The sequence below is a fragment of the Triturus cristatus genome, chromosome 6, assembly GCF_964204655.1.
Source record: "Triturus cristatus chromosome 6, aTriCri1.1, whole genome shotgun sequence".
Lineage (NCBI taxonomy): Eukaryota > Metazoa > Chordata > Amphibia > Caudata > Salamandridae > Triturus > Triturus cristatus.
The window spans coordinates 1,767,291,542-1,767,314,150 of record NC_140589.1 but is presented as its reverse complement, the minus strand read 5'-3'; the positions used below and the strand labels follow the sequence as shown (position 1 = coordinate 1,767,314,150).

The window sequence follows — 22,609 nt, the reverse complement described above, 5'->3', positions numbered from 1 at the left end:
TGTCCACTGCCAACACCACCACCATGTCCTCCAACACCACCACCACCATGTCCACCACCATCACGTCCACCACCACCACATCCACCACCACCACGTCCACCACCACCTCCCCCACATCCACCACTACCATGTCCACTGCCACGTCCACCACCACCACGTCCACCTCCACATCCATCACCACCATGTCCACCACCACCACCACCATGTTCCCACCACGTCCACCACGTCCACCACCTCATCCACCACCACGTTCACCACCACCACATCCACATCCACCACCACGTCCATCACCACCACAACCACCACCACATCCACCACCACGTCCACCAGCACCACGTCCACCACTATGTCCACCACCACCACGTCCACCACCAACACGTCCTCCACCACCACGTCCACCACCACCATGTCCACCACCAGCACCACATCCACCACCACCACGTCCACCACCACCACGTCCACCACCACCATGTCCACCACCACATCCAACACCACCACATCCATAATCACCACTACATCTACCACCATGTCCACCACCCCCATCATGTCCATCACCAACACCACGTCCATCACCACCACCACGTCCACCACCACATCCACCACCATGTCCACCACCACCACTGCCACGTCCATCACCACATCCACCATCACCACCACGTCCACCACTTCCACCACCACCAGCACCACCCGTGAAAGGTAAAGTGTCACTGGAGGGCAGGGGTAATAGGAGTGTCAGCCCCAGCTGTACGTGGGACATTTAAGGATGCATTGGGTGCGAGAAGACGGGTATAGGGGCTAGAAGTATTACACCAGACTCAAGATACATTTTGAATCAGAGCAGTGTCACAGGGGCTCCTGTAAAAGCACTCGCAGCATCTCTACCTCACAGTGGCATACCTGCACGAGCTACTCACTCAAAACAAGCATTGGCATAGCCAATAGGTCTCGCCTTTGGGACCTTATAAGTGTTTAGCCATGCAAGACTTGATGTTGTTACACCAAGGATATTATGCTGGATAACGAAACACATTTAAGGTCCCAAAGGCGAGACCTATCGGCTATGCCAGTGCTTGTTTAACAAGCTTTTGAGTATGTTGCACGAGACATGCATGCATCAAGGAAAAATAAATAATTTTGAGAAGAGCATTTATAGTTCTGAAATTTTGTACCTGGACTTCGACTAGTTGTCCTCTCCTTAGTTTCTATAATCCTGTGAAAATTAGTGGATGCCCTTGCTTTTGGATTGGATAGATTTGTGGTGGTTTGTAGTGTGCTGCACCCTAGAGAGTTCAGTAATAGGTTTCAGTAGGTGTAGGTATTAAATTAGTTTACTGTCAGAACTCAGTTCAGGGGCCATGGGGCATGCAGTAGTTACTGTGCCCAACCGAGGTGGTTGAGGCATTTTACCCTTGATGTCCTGAGGCCCACCCTGCTATGGATCTTGCTCAACTGGGTCAAGCACCCTCTTCTGCACCTGACTCTCAGCTGGGTAGCTTAGCTCGAGCAGTCAAGGTTCCCTCAGGGGAAGCTCAGATACAGATCAGTAAACACGACTCATAACAACATGCGGGCAGTGCAGCAATAAATCAATATCCAGTCAATACTTGTGTTTGTATTTAAACAAGTCTCTTTATTCTAACTGGTCAGGGCTTTAGTAGTTGTCTAGTCACTCCCTGTCCTCCCACCTCTAGTGTAACAGGTTTGGTATTATTCCCCATTCACTGATGGACGCATCCAGGAAATGGAAACTTATAGGCCGTACTCAGGAGGTCTTCCCTCGTACTCTGCAAGTAAGTTTAGTTTTTAGAGTCTAGGGTTTAGCAGCATCAATGGTGGTATGTCCTCTGGGGCTCAAAGGTCCAGTATTCGGCTTACCAGCTCCGGCGGCAAAGTACCTTGTGAAGGGCCGCCTGCGATCACATGTAGCAGCATCTGGCAGGAACGTGCTCTCTTCCCCAAGCCACGATTCCTGCGTAGGTCAGATGGGCGAGATGCTCTGGCTTCAGTAGTCACACAGCAAGTCTTTTCTTCCTCGATGAAGGGTGGGCTCCTTGCTTCAACAGGGTATTGTGAGGACAGTCCACAAGATTCGGTTGAGTTGAATTCAGCAATACACAATTCTTTCTTAGTGCAGATTCCTCTAGTCCTCATGTGTTCACCAGGCAGGCCTGGACCTCCCAAAATGGAACCCAAGGTCCTCCACTTCTGCGCCCTAACACACCAGAAGGCCATTTAAGACTGGAAGCGTTCTTGCAGCCAGGTCGCAATCCAAGTAGGGGGTCCATTCTCTGCCCCAAAGTCATTCCTGTGACTTTTCCACTTCCCACTGAAAGTCCTCGAGTTAGTCCAAGTGAATGCATAAAAAGCAAAGCAGGAATCATCCTCATCCTGAAACTCTGACTCCGAAGAAAAGGTACAGGGGGCATCAAGTTGTAAGTCACACTCCATCAAAGTCACTGGCATGGAGTTCACCGGACTGTCATCAACACAGCAGCAGATTGAGGCCTTCAAAGAGGCCATGCTGGAAAATGTTCATTGCTCCCTCCGGCCCACTGAACCACAGGGTCATCAAGTTGGGTTACTGCCGGCAGGCCCCTCTCAGAGACAGCCTACTCCTTTCAGGTTGCAGAACCAACAGAAAGCATGCAGGCCAGCCAGGGAAACTTTCCTCCAACTCCTCTTCTGCTACTACAATCAATGAACCACTTTAGGTTGCCCTCAGGGGTGAATACTCGTCCTGTAAACATTTGGGCTATCAGGCCTGTTTAGACCGAAGATCCAGAACACCTATCAAAATCTAGTTCAGAGGGCCGTGGGGCAAGCAGGAGCTACTGTGCCCACCTGTGGGGGTTGAGGCCTTTTACTGCTGATGTCCCAGAGCCCGACCTACTATGGGTCTTGAGCAAACTACTTCTTCAGCGAAACATGACTCTCCGTGGTAGTGCAGGTTGAGCATTCCAGGGCGTTTCGGAGGATGTAGACACAGGGGTTGTACACAGTCTCACAACTCAAAATCCGTTCAGTAGCACTAATACATTTAGATTAGCCTTTCAAATACATGTTTTTCTGAAAAAAAGAGTATTCATATACCAACACAAAGTGAAATACAGCATTCGCAAACAATAGACCAGTCCTCTGAGGTCATGGCTCTAGTATTTTTAACAAGTAGGTTCCTGAGTCCTATGCCACTCTCACTAGTGGTAATGGTTAATCCCCATCCCAGTTGGCTCCAACTAGTGGATCACGAGCTACCAGCAGCTGGCAGAAACCTTCAGAGTAGCTCCCAGCCTTGATGTCATTTTTAACAAAGAATTGCAATACATAAGTTTCTTTTAAAGTTAAAGAAAGGCTATGTTTATTTTACATTATCAGGCTTCAGATAGCAGAGCCTGAATATGAGCAATGCTCCCTTCAGATTGATGACCCAAGAAATTAAGCACTGAGGCGCTTAACTCTTAAATAATAGTTGTTCTCAACTCAATATTTGACCATGAGAACAAAATAATGTTTCTGAATGCCTTTAAATGAGAGAAAATTTAAATAAAGAGTTAACTTAATGATTAAAACTTTGTCTTAATGTTTTTCTCTAATTTAAATTAAGCCAATTAAGTCCTAACATTTTAAGAAGCATGTTTCTTCACTTTAAATTCCTCACATTTAAACAAATGATTGTATGTTTCTTTTATAAATATGGCACCATATAGTAAAATGCCTGCTGTTTGTAAAGACAATTTGACATGGGAGGAAATTAAAATGTTGAGTTTCATGTAATGCATATAAACATAAAGTGAACTTTTCAGTTGAATTTTCTCCCATTTCCAAGAGTCACATTTGCACGCAGCATGCATCTTGCTGCCAGCATGCATCTTGCTCCCAGTGGCGGGTAGACACGCTGACATATTAATAACTGAAAAATATAGCCATTTGTTTTTTTAAATGAGAGAAATTCAAAGTGCAAATGTATTTTTCCATCAAGTTCAGAATTTTTTTCCTTATTATGTACATTTTTGCAGAACATTTTTCTGCACTTTAAATTTCTCCCATTTAAAAAAATAATGGTTGTATGTTTGTGTTGTACATGTAACGGTGACACATATGGCGAAAGGTATGACTTGTGCTACAAGTACATACGACACAGGCTCTCAGTCACCCATAAACATATATCAGATTAATTCACACACATGTTCATACATCCCCACAGATCATGCACTCACTGATGCACATGGCAGTCTTATCATAGTACCCCTAGTCATAGTATTTTGTTCAAACCATAGTATTGGGTTTCCTGGACATTAGGTTAAAAGTCAATGAAGCTGGGTGAGGGGGGTGTCTGGTAACAATGCATGAGTTACTTGGCCTTCAGTAGGTCACGACGATTTCCACTGATCAGAAGTAGCTCTCATTACAGAAGAGGTTGGAGACCCCTGCCCCATTGACTATGCAACATTCCAGTTAAGCCTCACTAGTAGGCTTAGTCTCAGGTGTCCCACACCGTCTCTTTTTAAGTCAAACGTGTTTCATCACTGAAACGCTGTGTCATGCATGTTCCCCCAGTGCCATCTGGCCCGCAGTTTTACCGGCACCAGCAGGACTTGCTCGACCATAGTCTCCAGGCATGCACCCTTCACAGGTGCTGAAGCTGCAGTGGCTGTCTCCAGTGAGTTCCTTGCGCGTGCACTGCAGGTGCAGTGGTCGGGTGTCCCCGAATTCCTCACATGCAGTTCTGTGGAGGCAGCAGCCGGGGTTATTAATGCTACTCCAATGCTCAATCAATCAATCAATCAGGGTTGGTAAAGTGCAACTACTCACCCGTGAGGGTCTCACGGCATTGTGAGGGGGGAGGCAGCTCCATTGAGTGCTGGGGACACCCGAAAAGCCAGGTCCTGAGGTCCTTCCTGAACTGGGGCAATGTGGGAGATTGCCAGAGGTGGAGTGGGAGGGTGTTCCAGGCTTTTCGTTGTGAGGTAGGAAAAGGACTCTCCTCCCGTTTTAGTCCTGCTGATATGTGGGATGGTGGCCAGTGAGAGCTGGGCTGATCGGAGGTGTCTTTTGGGTGCGTGGAAGGAGAGGAGGCTGTTGAGGTATGGCGGTCCGGTGTTGTGAAGGGCCTTGTATGCATGGGTGAGGAGTTTGAAGGTTATTCTTCTCTCGACTGGTAGCCAGTGGAGATCACGGAGGTTCTGGATGATGTGACTGCGACAGGGGAAGTTGAGAATCAGTCTGGCTGTGGTGTTCTGGACAGTCTAGAGTTTGCAAAGGAGTTTCTTCGTGATTCCGGCATAGAGAGGGTTGCCGTAGTCCCGTCTGCTGCTGCTGAATGCTCGTACGTTTCCTTGGATCCTCCCCAGAGGTTGTGTGGGGGGGGGGGGTTGGAATTTGACGCTTCTGCTTCCTCTCTACCACATTTTCAGCCACATCACGCTCATTGCGTTTTCATCATGGTCCCATTTGGCATACAGGGTCATTGTCCTCACTCTACAAACAGGCTACGGCCTAATTGGCACAGCAGTAATCTTTACAGCAGTTCCACCTGGCATACAGGGTCTCCAACTTCCTTCTGCACACCCACTGCGACCCAATCAGTGCAAAAGCTGTTCTCCTCACACTTCGCTGCTAAGATCCAACGGCCAGGATCTCCCAGTGGACCTTGCACCCTCCAGTGCTCTCCTCTTCCACACAGGGCACACTAGTCTTGGCAAGCACTGGTGCTCTAGGCTCCAGAGGGGCAGGTCGTCTTGACTTCCCTGGGTAATGTCCCCCTCACTCAACTGGGAGACCGGTGGGCCTTGGCCTCCAGTCTTGGTCACAGGCAGAAGTCTTGCAGAGCTTGACAGTTGCTGCTGGCTGCTTGACAGCCGACAAGTTGAGGGCCTCGCTGACATCCCACGCCATGTGCGCCATCTGGTATTCACTGTCAAGCCCTCCCACCACACCTTTACATTAGCCAATACATCCAGAGTCTGGTTGTATTTAACATGTCTCTGGCCGGATACTTCCTTTATGAAGTTATTCAGTCTTTGATATAAGCATGAAATAAGCTACTCTTATGACTTAGTCCCTTACCCCATGCTCTTTTCAGATCCAGAAATGTTTTTTTATGATGATAAGTCCTTTGAGGCAATCATGGGCATTTGCTGCTGTGTACATGCATCTCTTTCAATATTAGGCGTATGTCCTGCATGGTAACCACGTTCTGCAGCAACCACCTGTTTGGGATTTGTTCAAGAGTCCCCTAAGCCCGGCATGAACAGCAAGCTCACTGTGCAACAAGAACAGAACATGAGCTTAACAGTTTACTTTATTAACACGTGACCCCCCTCCTCAAGCCCCACTGTGTCTTCTGGTAGTGAAGTGAGTTACACATATGTGCCCTCTGCAATGTATTCCAAACATGTGGCAGAAGGAGTCCCCAGGCCCTCTTCAGTGGCCCAGATTACCCAGGGTGGATCAAGCTTGCCATGCATAAGATTACAGAGCAGAAGATGAGTACAGGGTTGATGGTTTACCTTGCCATTACAATGTGGATTAGACAAAGCAAGCCAGAAGTAGACAGGGCTGTAACAAAGGTGCAGGAAACTCCGGAATCAGGCCACAGAAGTCATTGGCACAAAGGAGCAAGTAGAAGGACCTCTGTCTCAACGAGGCGCGACTCTCACAACCTGCCCCAGGCGAACAAACCCTTTGTACCTGCATCACATGTGTCACATCTGTTCTCTGCAGACTTCCTGTTTCATTAGCTGTGCAAACTGTGTTTTTCCAACAATGTCAGTTGAAAATGTTAAGGTGAAGACCTCACGAATTCTCTTGCATAAGAACCTTTTTGACTCAAATTGCTGCCTAATCTTTACTCTCGTAAACCAGTCAAAAGAAAGCCGCCAAGTCAAACAAGCTTAGAGAAAAGCAGAACAGCTATACTTTCCCAACTCTATAATTAACATCAACATTTCTACTGTAATATGTAAAGCCTGTTTGAGCCTTGATCAAGCTAATTTGGTAGCTTGCATTTAAACAAAGCAGCCCAAGGCTCCTGGTGTTGATATGCAACCCTGCCCACTCTGCTGGGTGTAAAGTCTATGATTCAATTGGATTGCTATAATATCATAGCCAGCTCCACGGCAGTGCAGTGGGGAAAGAATACAAATAGAATCTAGAGGGCATTGGCATTCAGCATCAGGGTGCTGCATGCTAAGTGTGTAGTTAAACTGGGACTGCCAAACACACACTTCAGAGCTTAAGGGTAATTAGAAGCCAAGGCCCAGTTGATGTACTGACCTGTCCCACTACCTTGAGCTACCGCCATTTTGTGATGCATAGTGTATGATGCATTGCTGGGCAATGGTCGACCTCTTGTGATTAATTGGTTTAGATGGGAAGAAATGTGCCTTAAAAGGTGGACTGAACACAAGGATCCATAGCAAATCTTCACTACCGTTAGGAGGAGAATGACTCGGAAGTGAAATTGGCCACTGATGTGACTACCTCCTTTCAGTCCTGTGCATTTGTGTGATAGCCTAATGCATTCTGGGTGTTGCAGTCTTGTTCTACTTCCATTAAAAAAATTAGACTAACACACCAGAAATCAATTACTTGTAGGCTAAAAGTTGAGGACTGGAGACACTGACCTGGAGTGAGATGGTTTCCCTACTGGCTACTGTAAATCATGATGTGGACACATGTTTCATTATCAAGCTACACACACACACTTAATAGACCATTATGAAGTGATACATTTGTACCTCTCTTGTATATGCGACTGGTCTCTTGTCTCCTACTTTTATCTTACTTCGCCCACCTGTAAAGCGCACTTTTACCCTCACGGGTCATGTTCGCGCTATATAAATAAATCCCATGTCATAAACGCAAAGCCCCACTTATCAGATTTAGCAGCTTCCAAGGTTGCGCGGATGAATGCTATCAGTGAAACAGCGTGCCAGCTGAGCGTCCTTAAGTAACCTTGGGAACAGCACAACTGTTCAGCTGTTCAAGGACTGGTACCTCAATTATCGCAATGTTTTTTGCTGTATGTTTGTAGGTGCCTTAATTCAGGGCCAAACTGCATAAACTTGCTCCACCGCAAGGCTTCTTGATTCTGCACTGGCACCTCACGGCGTGCAGAGACAAGATTTGTACCAATAGACTGCTTTAAACACGCCTATCAACTTGAGGCAAAAATGTGTTTTTGCACTTGTCATTGAAAATGCTTCTATGAAATGTCCTTGCACCTGTGCGTATTTGTGTAATTTGGCCCTTTTTTTGCTTTTGATATGCACTGAGTTATATTTTTTACTGAATCTCTCTCTCTACCAATTTTGCGCCGGTGTAGAACTGTTTGAAACATTGGAATGTTGAGAGCTCCATTGAAGACAATGTAGTGGCTCTTGGCCAATGAAGGCTGGTGAAAGGCTTTTGTTCCAACATTCCCTTATTCATGTTTCTGGTTCTTCATTTTTAATTTAGAACATTCTACCCTTAGTGGTGGGATGGTCTAGTAGCATGATAGTCCTCCTGTCTCAATTAATACTGGATGTCAAAGATCCTCTCCCTCGTTATAGGACCTTGCGAGCAGCTAGGCCTATAGCTCGGGTTCAGTACAATTAACTACCTGCAGGATATAACATGGAATCAAAGTAATCATATTGTATCGGAACATGGCTGCTAATGTGATGGGGAGGGATGTGAGCATGAAGGAGCCTCTTCTGTTTTCTGCTACTTGTCTTACCAACTTACAAGGTTTGAGATTGGGATCCATATTTCGTGTGAGCCTTCACCACTGATCTATGTAGCTTAAATTACTTTATTTTTTTCTTATTTAATCCAGTGAGCGCTCTTTCTATGAATATTTTCCTAAACGCAGATAAAGACAGTTGTTTTGTCTTAAAAAATACATTATATTTAATGGAATTAGAATGTGAACAAATCTGCGCAAAGTCTAAAACATTAAGTGTTATCATGCCGGCATCATTCTCTTTAAAATGTGGAAATCCTCTAACAAGCCTCAAAGTCAAACCTGGCTGATATACATTGCTTTTGTGGCTCAACTTGGAAAGGTGCTGTTAAAGATCAAAGATCGCTTTAACGTTTTTGGAAAAATGTTAAAGATTTTTCTGTAACTTTTTCTTAAAAATAAATTGGTTGTGGAACTCGCCCCAGTGTACAAATTTTATTCCTCCTGAGCTAAAATATCTCCTGAATTGTATATCACTGTGTACTTAGTGACAACTGTTTCATTTCTCTTTGGCAAGTTTTTTGATTATGTTGAATTGATTAAAGCCACTTTTCATTAGTAAAGCTCTTAAAAATCAGTGGAATGGTACTTAATGACGATTGTTCTTTTTTCCAAATAGCTTTATTCATTATTTATACCATTCAGAAACACAGAACTAGTTAAAACACATAATCCATGATGTCAGAATTTCATATGCACTGTAGGAAAGTGCCCATTTTTGGATGGTTACCCCCACTTTTTGTCTGACATCTGATGCAACCTGACTTGAAGTGCCCTGGGTCCCTGCAAACCAGGGCCTATGTTCTTTCCCAAAACTGTACCCAGTGGCGGCTCCTCCGCTATGGCAGAGGAGCGCCGCCCCACAGGTTTTAGGCAGTGTGAAGAAGAAATATAAAATGCTAATAACTTTGAGCTATTATCATTTTATGCTTCGTGCTGCTTTGCCGGCGGGCGGGCGGGGCTGCTCTGCTCTCGGAGCAGGGCAGGGAAGGAGTGGTTTTCCTACTCCTAAGTGCGCAATGACTGTTTGGTCAGCTGTCTCGGGCCGCCCTAACCAGTCATGCGCACTTTCCCTGGTCTCCATGCAGGCCGCATTACAGCCTGTGTGGAGAAAAAGTCCAGGCCCCCCTTCCCTGGTTCAGCGTCGAACCAGGACACTCAAAACCAATCACAACGCTGCACTGCAGCATTGTGATTGGTCAGGGGAGCCTGGGTGTTTACCAATCACAATGCTGCTTTGCAGCGTTGTGATTGGTCAGTGGGGCCTGCTGCCTGTTCTTCGAGTTCCACGAGGAGAGCAGGAGCAGAGACGCTGGACCCGACAGCACGGTCAGTTTATCATTTTGAAAATATTTTTTATATGCTGGACCCCCCCATGCCCACGTGACCCCCTACGCCCGCAAACGCCTTCCCAACCCCCGGCACGACCTCTCCCTACCCCACAGCACAACCACCCCACGACAGCGTGATCCCTCTCCCCCTGCGCTACCCACCCTGCCACCCACGAGCCATGCCGGCCGGCACTGACTGTACCTTGGTATCCAAAATTAGCACATCCCTAGCCACAGGTAGGCCCCTTGTAAAGGTACCATGGATGCCAAGGGTACTGTGACCAGGGAAGGCCTCTAAGGGCTGCAGCACCTATTGTGCCACCCTTAGAGACCCTGCACCTAAACACCCACATCCTGCCACTGCAGGCTGCGTGTTTTGGTGCAGAGAAAAGTGAAGAGTCAACATGGCACACATCCCTGTGTGCCATCCCTGCAATCCACTTCTTGAGGCCTAGGTATGCCACCCCTCTAGCAGGTTGCACTAGCCCTAATGTGAGGGTAGAGAGGCATGAGCCCTGTACCCCTACAGTGTTTAAGTCCATTCTTAGACACTGTAAGTGTAGTAAAGCCATACAGAGTACATGCTCTGGGAGTTGATCATACAAACTCCAAAGTGCCATAATGGCTTCACTAAAAACTGGGAATTTTGGTAGCAAATGTCTCAGCACATTAAACCCTAATGTAAAATGCACTCAGAGGGCATCTTTGAGCTGCCCGCTGAAAATCGACCAGCCCTAGTGTGGTTCCTGAATGGCTGCATGCCATTTGCCACCACCAGACAGGTTTCTGGACCTCTGGGTAGAGAGCCTCTGCTCTCTGGGTCCAGAAACAAAGCCAAATCTGTCATGCCTGCTCCCCCAGGATGGGCTAAGTCCACGATAGGGGAAGCTTCAAAGGCCTGCCAACTTTGAAAGCTGTCCCTGCCTTTTGCTGCCCCCAGCAACTGGCTCCCACTGGTTCTGACCCCCACTTTGGGCGGGAGAGTCGGCGGGAAAACCAAGCTAGGAAGAAAGGTGTGCTCACCTTTGCCAAACCCACCCTTCAGGTGGGGAGGGAGGGATGAGAAGCACACATCTCAGTACCCTCCATCTTGAAGCTGAGGGGACACAGCCAATTAGGAAGAGGCTCATGCCCTCTCCCACTGGAGCGTGGCATTATCGGGGGTGTACCCACCCCAAGCAATGGACCCATTGGTCTTGATCTGCACACCCCTTTAACGCCCCTAAATTCAGTATTTAGGGGCGACCCTGAACCTTGCCTCCTTTGATTCGAGGAAGAAAGAAGAAGGACCGAAGAGCAGCGCTGACCCAGGAAGAAGAGGACACCAACTTCTTTGGCCCCAGCCCTACCGGCCTGTCCCATCTACGACATGCCTACAGCAAGAACCCCAGCGAGTCCTGCAGTCAGCAACCCCCAGAGCCCAGAGGGCCTGCCCTGTGACCTTCCTACAGACTCCTGTGAGCACCAGATTTGCTCAACCAAAGACTCACCTCCAGAATCCGGATTCCAGTGACTCTGCAATTCTGCACCTCTCTGCACCCGATGCCCACGGCCAAGTTTGAGCGGCCCAACACCCCAAGGAGGTCACCCCAGCGATCCTGACCTGGGATCTGGTGATCCCCGACTTTCCTCAAGACGATGCCTGCAGCCTCAACCTGAAGGGTCCCCAACCGGAGCTGGTAAGAAAACGTGCACCAGAAGACACCCCTGCACCCTTGGGGTGGCCCAACCGATGGTGTCCAGGCATCACCCAAGATCCCAACTTACCTTTCCAGCAGGTGGTTGCCTTCAGGAAGTCTCCCTGCCCGAGCCTGGAGCCACTTTGTGAAACTGAATGTCTCTATTGGAAAGCACAGGGTCCCGACATCCGTTGTGCACCCTGCACCTGGCCGCCACTGGTGGTGCAGCTCCTGTGCTGGTCATTGGCCCCTGTAGTGCTGACCTTAACCCTAGGAGCTTTGCTCCCACACCAGAGTGGCCTGTTCGTCAGCAGTCCATAACCGAAGGCCCCCTTAGCCCCATTGGCTAATATTGGGCCCCTGCACTCTGCACCCGGCTGTCCCAGTGGCACTGGTGGTGCAACTTGAGTGCCCATCTAGACCTTGAGGGACCTTGGTCCTAACCCCCAAAACTCATCCTCGTAAGTTGTGTACTATACCTGAGAAACCGGTAACATGTTTTCCCTATAGGAGCCCACGTAAAGAGATTTTGGGCCTAAAAAATGTTTGTGTTGAACTGTGTTGTGTGAAGAAAAGAGAATCCTATTGCAAAGTATAAACGTCATACTAACCTTGAATGTAGAGATCCTAAGGTGTGGTATCTAGGCATACCACCCTCAGTACTCAAAGTCATCAAAAAAGTAATCCAAGAGTAACGAAAACGAATTACAGTGTAGTTTAAACTGTTTCTAAAGCATTTAACAACCTGTAACAATTGTAATTTCGAGCACAACTGTATTACCTTGAACAGTCTTGCATTTTGAAAGTGTATGTTACTTATCTGTGCCAAGTCCTGCTTGGTTCTAAAATAAAACATACATATACCTTTTTTTATACTTACCTAATTGGTCTGGACTCTGTCTCAGTGTGTGTATCAGTCTTTGATTGAGTGAATACGATAAATGCTTAACCCACCCTCTGGTTAAGTTTAACTGCTTGCCCACACTTCACAAAGAGCGCTGCTAGGACTTACCTAATTTAGCCTCTGCTCTACCTCTGGGGACTGCCTGGACTCTGTGCACACTATATCTCATTTTGGTATAGTATATACAGAGCCAGCTTCCTACATGCACCATGATAAAATGTGCATAAGATAGGAAATTGGATAATACCATTGTAATTCTTTATTGTCACAACACTAAACATCATTCTGTATAGTTCCTGGCGCATTCCTCATCCAGCACCGTAGGAGGCGTTTTAGCTTTAGTCAGCACTCACTGCTCTTATCCAGAGCCTTCGCTATGTTTCCCCCAAAGACCCCAGATTGTTTGTTGTTTCACTCAACATACACCTATAATAATTGTTCTTAAGCCATACGCTGCGCTCCTAATACAGTATTCTGGAATTTAAAGAAAGGCTAGAGTCCCCAGTGAGATAAAAACCCTTGTCATCTACCCCCGCGGAGGTACATTGTGGCCATTTCAGTAACACATGTGATCCTTTCCCGTCACAGACTTAGAAGCAGGAACTGCTGACTGGTTGAATTTCACCTTTTTTTAACCTACTTTTCTAGGTCCCTTTTGTCCCAAGCTCCATAGCAAATTACAGCTTTTTCCATCTTAAAAAAGATCCCACAAGTATTTTCACTGTTACAAGCAGGTCATGTGCCCATCTGAATAAATCCCCTCTATGGTAATTGCAAACCTTTATATGCACACAAAAAACCCTTTCATGATTGCCATGACTGATTTGTTTTTTACTCATTGACATTCAGATCCCAGGTAGTGCTCCTGTGGGTCATGGGGAACTTCTTGGAGGCTCTTTCATGGAGGACTTTATCTCTGGTTTACAAAATATTGATCAGCATTCTGGGCATCTTAAACAGACTGACTCAATTGGGAGACATATTGTTAGCAAATCCCCAGCACACGTCAAAACAATAACTTTTTGGATCAGAAATCAGAGTGAAGAAGTAAACATAAATTATCTTGGACATATGTCAGTTTTCTTGTTCTTTATTTCCCGTGTATCTCCAGGCTGAAAGATCTCTTTTGACAGTAGCAGCCGACACGTGTTTTGTCGCACAAGGGTAATATCCCGTGACTTTTTCAAGGCTGTAATGTACAAACACACCAATGTATCCCCTTACAACATCTGGAGAACATAAGTCAAATGGCATAACATCTGAGAGGCCAGCATGCAAAGAAAGAGAATATGAGAAATAAAAGGAGATTGTCTCAAATGGGACTAAAAAGCCCTGAGTAGAGATGGAGAATGCAAATAGATACAGACAGAAATGTGGGGGTTGAGATTGATACTGATCAAACCCTTAAAAAGGATATATTATACTAGCGCGAGGTTGAAAACCTGGGAAAAATGAGTTTATACCATTGCATTATAGGCTGTGGGCAAGCCAATGATTTCTCCCATACTATATGTATTGGTGACAGATAGTGCTCCTGAGGCGGAAGCCGGGAGCGGGTGATCATTTTTTTTAACAATTTTAAAGTTGTTTTAATCTTATATGTGATAACGTGTACCTGAATTAGTTGAAACTTGTATTCCGTGGTGTTGGCGCCATCCCAGGGAAGCCCCTCGCTCCTGGACACGCCCACCGACGCTCGGCCACGCCCCCTCCCTCACTATTTAAATTGCGCCGCTGCACAGCGCGTATTGGTGACAGATAGTGCTCTTGAGGCGGAAGCCGGGAGCGGGTGATCATTCTTTAACAATTTTAATGTTGATTTAATCTTATATGTGATAACGTGTACCTGAAATAGTTGAAACTTGCAGTCCGCGGTGTTGGCGCCATCCCAGGGAAGCCCCTCGCTCCTGGACACGCCCTCCTACTCACCATAAGTGATGTGTTGCCAACGACCGCGCAGCGGACGCGCGCAGCGGGCGCGCCAAGGGCAAGCCCGTCTGCGCCCGTCCGCGCCCATACGGGACCCGGGGCCATAAACCCTGGTCTCCATATCACTCAGCTAAGGACCTATAGTCCATTGAACATCCACAGCATTGGAACTGCAGCTGTGACACGCTGCACCCACAGATTCCCACCTGATAAACTTCCTCCTCGCTGGCCGTCCTGTAAATATCCCCTCAACATCAAAATCCCAGCAGACACAATCCAGAAATATTGTATGTACCTGTTGAACTGTAGGTCCCTTCCGAAACACAGCACGGAAATTGCCCTGCTGTTAGAAGAACGGAAACCGGACGCCATCTTCCTGACGGAGACATGGCTCACCCCCCACTCTGATCCGTACCTAGTTACAGCTTTACCCCCTGGCTATCAAATCTATAGGCTAGACCGGTCGGAAGGGAGAGGAGGAGGCCTGGCTATCATACTAAAGGGTCAGTATCGTTGTCGTACTACCTCCGAAGCAATTCCCGAGTGTGAAGGTCTTGCATTTACTATCGACTTCTCCTCAAATATCTCCTTCTCAGGCACCCTGATATATCGCCCCCCAGAGCTGGCAAAAATGTTCCATAGACTTCTCCCGAACATTATAGCCGAACGTATCATGTCAACAGCCAACCATACTCTTCTGGGAGATCTTAATTTTCACTTTGACAGCCTCACAGACCACACTGCTTTGGAACTAACAGATGACCTAGCAGCATTGCAATTAATTCAGCACGTCTCAGCCCCGACCCATGAAAAGGGCCACCTACTAGACCCGATTTTTAGCAACTGCACGGAGCTGCGGGTCAGTCAACCCATTGCCCTTCCCTGGACTGATCATTACTTAATACCTTTCACCTGGTGTACCTATAAAGCCCCTCGGTCCACCCCCCAACCCAAAGTCACAAGGAACTGGGCGAAATTACCCATCAAGGTTTGGATAAGCAACTTAGAATCCACTTGCCCACCCCATTCCACAGACCCCAACATAGCAAACCAGGAATATGAGGGTTGGATCGAAATATCTTTGGACGCCACCCTACCCTTTCAGAAATCCATACCGAAAAGATTGCACAAATCAGCCCCTTGGTTTTCAGACATCTTAAGAGCAAAAAAACGTTTATGTAGGAAACATGAGAGAGCATGGCGCCTAGACTTTCTACCTGAGAAAAAGTCCCAATACAAGGAGGCAATTAAGGCTTATAAAAACGAGATTAGGACAGCGCAAACTACTTATTTTTCGGCTAAAATTATGGAAGCCAAATCCAAACCAAAGGAAATTTTCCACTTGGTAAAATGCCTAACAAAAGTGAATAACTCAGCTCCATCCTTAGCTAAAACACAAGTACAATGTAATGAGCTAGCGGACTTCTTCCATAAAAAGGTTACTAAGATCTACTCCGCCTTTCCAACAGTAGATATAACCCCAATAACAACTGTCCAGGTACCACTGAAACACAGAACTCTCCCAGACCAACCTACCCTAGAACATTTTCTTCCCTTAGATCTGGATACCCTTAACCTTCTGGCCCGGCAAATCAAATCTGGCTCCCCACTCGACCCAGCACCACCAGATGTTATGATGCAGGCTAGCCAGGTCACCCTACCCGTGGTACTGGAGCTACTAAACTCCTCCATTTCATCATGTACTGTGCCCACAGGATGGAAGAGAGCCATGGTTCGGGCTCTGCTTAAAAAGCCCAATTTAGACCCGGAAGATCACGCCAATTACCGCCCAATCTCTCTGCTCCCCTGGACAAGCAAAATTCTTGAGAAACACATAAACATCCAGTTAATAAAATTTCTTGAAAACCACTCGTTACTGGATGTCTCTCAGACAGGGTTTAGACCTAGGCATGGAACCGAAACCGCACTGTTAGCGGTCATCGAAGAGTCACGGAGGATACTGTATCAAGGTGGTTCAGTGGCAGTGATCCTCCTCGACCTAAGTGCGGCCTTCGACACGGTCAGCTATTCCACTCTGCTGAACCGTTTATCGAAGATCGGAATAACAGGAAATGCACTTAGGTGGCTCAATTCCTTCTTGAGCAACAGAACATTTCAAATCTTTGATGGTGACACAGTGTCAACCAGCAAATCACTGAGCTGCGGGGTGCCACAAGGGTCCTCTCTGAGCCCTGCGTTGTTCAACGTATATATGAAGCCACTGGCTGGGGTTGTCCAACCGTTCGATATCAAGATCATATCATACGCAGATGACACCCAGCTAGTGGTGTCTTTGGCGCAGGAGGGTAACAGGCACATAACAACAGGCCTTATGAAATGCCTACAGAATGTTAAGGAATGGATGACAATCTCCTCCTTAAAACTCAACGGAGACAAAACGGAGCTTATGCTCCTGGGCCCACCTTCACCAGTGCCTTTTATCTCCCTCTGGCCGTCCTGTCTAGGTCCCCCTCCAACCCCGAAGGAAAGTGTAAAAAGCCTGGGAGTCTGGTTAGACAAAAATCTCTCGTTCACCACCCAAGCCACCAAGCTGTCTGCCACGTGCTTTGGCTTACTTAGAACAGTGAGGAAAGTCCTACCCCTCCTGCCGATGGAAGCGAAACAAGTAGCAATACAGGGTCTGATTCTATCCCGGTTAGACTTCAATAACGCCCTTTACTTGGGCTCCCCCGAATCTACCTTGCGGAAGCTTCAACTGGTACAGAACTGTGCAGCTAGAACCTTGCTTCAGATTCCACGCAGACAGTCAATCAGACTCGGATTAAAAAAACTACATTGGCTCCCGGTGAAACAGAGAGTTGCATTTAAGGCATTATGTATCTCCCACCGAGCCTTCTGGAATAAGAGCCCAGCAATCAGCCAGAGTCTAGTCACCCATTACCACCCTAGCAGGAATCTCCGATCTACGGAGGGTTTTCTGGCCTCAATGCCAAAAATTAAAAGAGCCAGAACCGGAGGTAGGATGTTCTCCCTAAATGCCTCCAAGCTATGGAATTCTCTTCCTCTACAACTTCGCTCCGACCCTGACCTGCTATCGTTTCGTAAACAATTGAAGACCTTATTGTTCACACAGTCTCCCTGATCCTGATCTCCTCCTCATTGATCACATCTGTACACCTAGCGCTTGGACGCCCTTGGGGCAGCAATCGCGCTTTACAAATCTACATTCAATTCAATTCAATTCAATTCAATATGTCTTTGTCACAAACTGAGGGGGTTCTGGAAAGGAGATGGTAATTGCCTGAATTCCACATTGGGGATTAAGCTGATGAGAAGGGACAGGCTTATGGTGCTATAAATATGAAGTGATGGCCCACCCGCAATATATGTTAAAATGGGGCTTGTCAAGACATTGCAAGGTTATAGGGGTGCCCAGTAATTTTAACCCTGGAGGAGTGGCGTTCAAGCATGGACTGGTGCATGCTCACTGAGAAATATGTGTATGACGTTAGAGGGCTGCCCCTTGTATATGGTGAAGTCTGGGGTCCTTGGATGAAATGTAGAGGGATGCACAGGTGGAGTTAGATACCTTAAGCATATTGTGTAAAAGTGATATATTAAGAAAAGAAAATTGGGTCTGTGACATCTAAAACTTTGTACTATTGTAGGACAAGATGCTTCCCTCGTCAGTTACGCTTGTAGCTAAAGGGAGAGCTACTAAAGGGTCCATTGTAGGAATGATCTCCGAAGTCTAATATCCTGTGTTTTGTTTTTCAGGTATGGGCTGTTTCTGGGGAGCAGAGAGGAAGTTTTGGAATCAAAAGGGTGTCTATTCCACTCAAGTTGGTTTTGCTGGAGGACACACTCCTAACCCGTCTTACGAAGAAGTCTGCTCAGGTGTGGATGTTTTCCTTAATGCAATTATGGACGGCTGATGTTAGTTAAACTTGAGGAGATAAAAAACTAATACCACATATTAGAAATGAATTGGAACACTTAGGAGGTACATTTTGTCTTAAACACATACCTACAACGAAAGTTACCTTTGTTACGCCTGCCAGATATTCACAAAAGGATTCCTGGCAGGTGTTAGCCCTTTTATGGGTGTGGATATCTCTGCCAACAGAGTGGAAGCTTCGGACATCTGCAAATACAAAGGCCCATAGCCAGGGGTAACTCTTTTAGGGACATGGCCCTCAGCTATGACCAGACATCAAAGCTGTGCACTGTAGGTGCATTCTTTCTCAACTACTTGTAGAGGAGAAGGTCCAGTGTGCAAGGTTTTAAAGCACACAGTGCCTTTTGGTTCTTTTTTTTAAATTATTAGTGCGATTGGTTGTACTACTAGATATCGACACCCAGAATATCATAGTACAAGACTGTCAAGGACGGAATATTGAAAGGTAAGTGCACATAGGAAAATATAGATTTACTATTCCTAACTCTACATCTACCTACCTTGAAGATATATGTATCACATAGGTATATGTGGAGTCGGGTATAACAAAATACCTATACTTTAATGTCAATATTTTGGAATCAATATTCTATCATCAACATTCTGTGTCTTCAATATTCTGGTTTAGATATTCAGGTTCCACACCATGTGATTATGTGTAAAGGAAAACGCATAATTTAGAGCACACTCAATCAACTTTCCGCACTCAAACTTTAAATCCTATGAGTTAGATGGGATTTGAAATGAAAGGGTCTAAAGTTGTAAAGTCAGCTGATTCACAACTTTGTATATTTTCTAAACTGCTCCACAACACTTAATTGAGGTGGCGGTGTCCAGCATCCACACTCAACATTGTATTGCCGTAGGAAGTACTACCTCGGACATTCTGCATCAGTAAATCATTACACTTGATGGACCGAAAAGATAACCTTACTTCAAGTAAAGTACTTAATATGCTTCACAAAGTGTGTAGTTTCTTAATTCCAACCAACTTTGTAATTGAGGTTTTAATGTAACTCCCCATTAATTTAAATTAACTTTACAGAGAGCTTTGAGCATATCATTCAAGGCCACTTTTGGGACATTAGTGGCAAAAAGTGTGTCTTAAACATTTGAAGGCTTCAACAATGATGAAGATTAAATAAAATTGTAGTGTCATTTTCCATGGAAAGTTGGGAAGGTCCCACAATGAATTTCACTGTAAAGTTGTGACAAAAGATGGATAGTTCATTGACATTTGATCAAAAGCACCAGTCAGAACTGTATGGACTTCACGTAGGCCCCGACATTGACATCCACCCCTCGTAATTACAGGCAGGTTGTGTGAAAAGTCCGGTTCAAAAGGAGACCTTTGTCGGACACTGACTAGCAAGATAGGCACGGAGGCACAGTAAATTATAGGTGATTGTGTGAGCCTGGAATGGGTCCTTTTCAGGCCTGTGCGATGGTTGAGTACACTAGTTCCATCTCCAGTTACAGAAGCCGTAGCTGGGCAGGCAGCATCACTAACTCTTAAGGTTCTGAGTGGTGGTTTTACGTTTGGATCTAGGTTCCTGTGCTGTGATAACATCTCTGATGCTGCTTTTAGGGTACCTCCCATTTGGATGCTGCAGAGTCCTCCACATTCACTTTTATGAGAGGCAAATGTAGAAACATGGTAGCCTGCCATGTGTACTAGAAATGAAAAATATTTACTTGCAGGAGGATTGTTCGGCAATACTACTAGTGCAGATAAAAGTCAAGCTTTATGTTTTAAAACAGTTAGAGACTGCCTTATTGAAATGTATACTAGGAAAACATCCCACCTCCATAATAGAACTTTGACAACTCAGCAAGTAGCTCGTCCCTTCCAGTGACTATACCAGAAAATGTAGACATGGCTGATATGCAATAAAAGGGTGGGCATGAGCACTTCTCACCAAAACCATTTAGTAACAAATAACAAGGGGATGTAATTGTTAAGCAATTTGTAAAAAAACAATATGGATCAAGTAACAATAGTTTTTAATTGGACTTCAAAGGCTACCATGCAAGGTGATTTTTGAAGCACAAATTACTCCTAAGATGCCCTCACTGTCTTTCTCACCCTTTTCCCCACTATCCCCTTTCTGTTTGCCCGCTGCACCTATCTTCCCCTTTCTGTCTCTCCTGCGCTCTCTCTTTCTTTTTGTTTTTACTTTGTTTTCTTTCTTTCCTTCTCTCCTCCTTTCCTAAAACATATTCTGTCTACCTCCTCTATGCTTTCAATATTTTTATTCTCTCCTTAGTCATCTTCTTCATAGACCCTGTATGTCAACTGAAACTTTTTCTTGGTTGTGCATGGCTTTGAGCAGCAGCTGCAACCTTTCTTTGACCACTTTGCTTTCGCTGTACTCATGTCATGATGTCTACTATCCTGGGAGCCTTCTGGAACTGGATAAGTCCTCTACTACTATGGAGCAAAGAAGAGTCCAGTGTGACCTTCATGTCTCTGCAGCTTGTTGTCCATTCTTGTTGGACAGGTCATGACGCTGCATGGATTTGGTGGGTTTTAACTGCTTTAAGGCAGCGGACAACCTGTTGATGTCCACTGCACAACCTTCACGGTGCGGTGGACTTCAACAGGCTGTCCAAAGAACAGACTGTAAAAGAAAATACTTCTGGTAAATAATACCAGAAATGTTTTCTTTTCCAAAAACAAAGTTGGGATACAAGGAAAATGCTTCCCATTATTGCAAGTTTGATTTTTCTTTTGTTTTGCTGTAATGTGTAGCACACTGTGCGTGCGGATGTCACAGCAAAACAAAAGTTAATGCAGACCACGATAATGGAATCTGCTTGGATTCACAAATGTCTTTCCGCACAGCATTCTTACACTTCTCCCAATCACACTAGTACCTCACTTATGTAGCTAGGCTATTGACCGTGAAAGGAAAGGCCTCAAACGCAACAAGAAAACATCAAGATTTTACCTTGCACAGTGACCCGTTCTGCCCATATGGGTAGCTGTAGTGTTTAAGGGAGGGCTTGGTTGGATCCCAGAGAAACCTGCGAGGCCCAAACATTTCTGAAAACAAGGCACCTAGGTTAGGCCAAGGTGGTGTGCCTTGCATGGATCCCAATACCTTTTCCTACCCTGAATGCCCTGCAAACACTAAACTTTGGTTAAATCACAGATTTTCCTCATATTTCTTTGAAGGAAAATTGCAAAATCTGTGAGGATCCATAAGATTCCTACCACCCAGCATTCCCACAACCCTCCCAATAAAAATAGTACGCCGAATTTTCACCAAGTGTTATGCATTTAGTACATTAATTTCATAGGTCTTCATAACAGCAATTTATTTTCTATGACCATCAATTAGGTAAAGATAAAGCACTATTTCAAAGGAGGCAAAACATTTAAAAACAACAGATTTATACTGCTCAGATCTGAGATTACAAATTATATAAATCAGAAAATGTTTGACGATGTGCAGAGCTGTCTAGAGAGGTCAATTATAATACAAATGCATTCAGTCTCAAGTGCCCTGATTATGGATTCCATGACATTTGGTTCAAGGAGATAAATCCCAGTGAGTTGATCTTGCCAGGGTTGTGGAGGTTTTAATTCCTTTTTGAAGGATTGATAGTCCATTATAGCAGCCCTTTATGACATGGCATGCAAACTTGGGTCATTTCAGATTCACACTACTGCTAGTTATGGTATTTGCAGTTCTCTGCAGCAGGCACATTAACCAAACAAACTATCTAGCTCCTTCAAATAAAATAAAGTTCTCTAGAGCAGATACATTATCTCGTCAGGCCTATATTTCACAACAGGTTAACCCCCTTAGAAAGGCTTGTAAACTACAGCAATGTTGGTCAAATGTAAGTCGTACCTAACTTGTGATAACTCTACCCCAACCAGTAGGCTAATAAAAAAACGATGCCATATTGGCATTTGAAGATATCCTGATTGTACATTGCTTGTGAATGGCTGGTAAGTTTAGGTAGTGACAACCACTCATGTATCAGGAACAGAAAAGGTCATGAAGGTTGCTGGCTTAAGATCAACATGACCCAATTTCTTAAGTGTTAGGCAATCTTTTCACACAGCACATTCTTGTTTGATATACCATACCATAAATGACGAATAACTAT

The 22,609-nt window shown here is 45.6% G+C and overlaps 1 protein-coding gene across 1 annotated transcript in view; it reads left to right on the top strand.

Annotated features, from left to right (window-relative positions):
- The window catches only part of MSRA (methionine sulfoxide reductase A), a 907,683-nt gene that overhangs the window by 352,574 nt on the left and 532,500 nt on the right, over positions 1-22,609 (top strand). Inside the window, exon 3 of the mRNA XM_085613039.1 lies at positions 18,307-18,426. Within this exon, the coding sequence (XP_085469165.1) occupies positions 18,307-18,426 (120 nt within the window). The remainder of the gene's footprint in view (positions 1-18,306; positions 18,427-22,609) is intronic.